At 35.2% G+C, this 2,661-nt stretch overlaps 1 protein-coding gene across 1 annotated transcript; it reads left to right on the top strand.

Moving 5' to 3' along the window:
• Window positions 1-292: 292 nt before the first annotated feature.
• On the top strand, window positions 293-2,661 carry LOC145016467 (F-box/LRR-repeat protein At3g58900-like). The gene is made up of 3 exons (XM_078974776.1): window positions 293-1,207; window positions 1,291-1,434; window positions 2,353-2,661. The coding sequence occupies exons 1-3, from the start codon at window positions 293-295 to the stop codon at window positions 2,659-2,661; spliced, it is 1,368 nt and encodes a 455-aa protein (XP_078830902.1).

Genomic DNA, 2,661 nt, shown 5'->3' with positions numbered 1-2,661 from the left:
CATATTGCAATTTCTTAATTTTGCTGCTAAAATAGCAAATGTGACGATTTCAGCTGTTAAATATCAATCCGATAACAGCAGTCTCAGTCTTGTTCATGTTTGATCCGGTGTTTTAGCAACTATAAGTTTCATTTCATATCTTTGTTTTGATAATGCCTAAAAGGAGAAAGTTTATAGACAATCATTTATCTTTAATGAACATACTATTCACCTAGGGTTTCATTGAAAGCCGTAACCTTTGTTTCGTTTTACATATATATAAATAATTTTGATTTTTTACATTATTAATGACATGCATTCTGTGAAGGTGGGTCGTAGAGGATTAAAGTCAAAAGATTTCATCAACAAACTGCCGGAGGAGGTTCTTCTTATGATACTGTCACTTTTGTCACTCAAGGATGCTGTGGTCACTGGCATTGTCTCCAGAAGATGGAGATTCTTGTGGTGTAAGTTACACAAATTGGAATTCAATGCCGGTGAAACATTAAATGATATCGTTACAGATCGGAAGCTTCTTCGTAAAGTGCGGTCTAAGTTCCTCGACCAGGTCTACGATGTACTCGAAAGTTACAACCAACCTGTAATTCAACACTTTCGGATTCGTTTCGATTTGTATGAAGGTAACGCAGAAGTTATTGATCAGTGGCTCCAATTTGCAGCGTACAAGAAAGTTGAAATGCTTGAATTGGATTTTATGAAGCACGGCATTAATATCCGTAATCCTTTTTATAATTATGATTTCCCATTCCGGTTATCAGATAGAAACATAGACCACCTTTTCGAAATGCCATCATCAGCTGTTGCAGTTGTGGAACTAATTTCACTGAAAAAGCTCGTCTTGAAAAGCGTTAACGTGAGTAATGCAATCTTCGAGGAACTTCTTGTAAATTCTCCACAACTTGAAATGCTTTGTATCGATCACTCTGCGTACTTGACGCATGTTAAAGTAGGTGGAGAAGCTCTCAACTTGAAACACTTAGAAATAACAAACTGTTGTGAGGTTGAATCCGTTTATTTATATGATTTTAACCTTGTGTCATTCACCTACAACGGTCGAGCCATAGATTTACATCTTACGAATCTTCCAATGCTTGAAGAACTGGATATTGGCCAAGGACTTGCAGGGCTAAAAGCTAATGTGTTCGGGAAAATATCATCTTGTTTTTCGTACATTCAGGCTCTTTCATTCAAAATACGCCAACCAAAGGTTAATTAGTAGTTAATCTCTAAAGTGTTTATAATATATAATGGAAATATATATCATGAGAGTAATAATTCTTGTTTCTGCAGAAAAGTTTAATCCTTGCTTCCATTCCTGAACTACCTAATGTCAAGAACCTGAGGTTGACAATTGGAACTCATGAAGATGACTCCCTGCTAAAGGTCGCTTCACTAGCCAACTCATGTCCAAGTTTGGAGGCTTTTCTAATTAAGGTACTTATGTTATATGTCCTATTAAAAAGTTCATTTAATTGTAAATATTTATCGAGTTAATTTAGACTAAACGCTATTATTATTATTATTGTCCTTGCTGATATTAACTATGAGAACATGTTATACTTCTCTGTCCTCATGTTCTCTTCTGAACCGCATTAGTGTTTTTTTTTTTTGTGTATGAAATCTCTTGCAAGACACAATAAGCATCGCCTCGATGACTATGGGATTTGTTAAAATCAATTAAGAGTTGTGTTTACAAAAAATCATAGCCTAATGCCCAGTTCTATAGAAATGTCGTAAGGAGGAGGTAAGATGTAGGCGAGAAAACCTTCATCCATAGATGATCTCTAGCATTCAGCAGTCTTTGAGGTTGTATGCAAGCAGCATTTCTCACTTACGTTACTTGACGCAAAGTGTTTATATATTTTCTCCTTTGGATGCCTTATTTACCATTTTAAGAAGTGTTAGTTTATTGATCCACGGTATGAAATAAACATTGTAACAGTAAAATTACCATTAAATTAACGTTTGTTAATTGTTTAATTGCTGTACTTACTTCAGTCTATCATATTTGGTATTTTCTTAAAAATTATGTTTTTTGTTGATCCTACGATGCCGTTCACTTTTATTATTCTTTATGAGATTACAAAACTAGATATATATGGTGTGTGAGATTTTCCAAATCGTGGTATTCTTTAAATAAAATATGATATGATAGATATCTTTGTACCGATATTGTTAACAGATCGGATGATAGTTTTGCTTTTTATGAATTATAACAATAATCATGCATCTAATCAAATTATGGTAGTTGCTGTTTAAACTTAAACCACTATTATGTTGATGAAACAAGTATTGTTCTTCCTACGAGGAATTAATGTGAAGTTAATGTCATCATGGCATTGAATTTTGCAGCTCATATGGATTTCACCGATCAAAAGGAGAAGGGATGTAAGGCGTGGTGTTACATGTCCCCATGAACACCTGAAGCTACTTGAGATTCAGGGGTATTATGGTCGAGGGAGTGATATGGAACTTGTGGCTAACTTCATAGACAATGCTGTGGTGCTGAAGGAAATTTTGATTGATACTCGGTGCCAGGCTCGGAAGGGAAGCTCAACATCAATGAGGTTCTCCAACATGAATGAGAATGCTGCTCGATGTTCTGCCAAGAGGCAGCTCCAATCAATAACGCCACAAGGTGTTAAATTGGTGATTCTTTAA

Source organism: Lactuca saligna, chromosome 9 (genome assembly GCF_052625555.1).
Source record: "Lactuca saligna cultivar CGN05327 chromosome 9, ASM5262555v1, whole genome shotgun sequence".
Classification (NCBI taxonomy): domain Eukaryota; kingdom Viridiplantae; phylum Streptophyta; class Magnoliopsida; order Asterales; family Asteraceae; genus Lactuca; species Lactuca saligna.
This window is presented reverse-complemented; position numbering and strand designations above follow the sequence as displayed.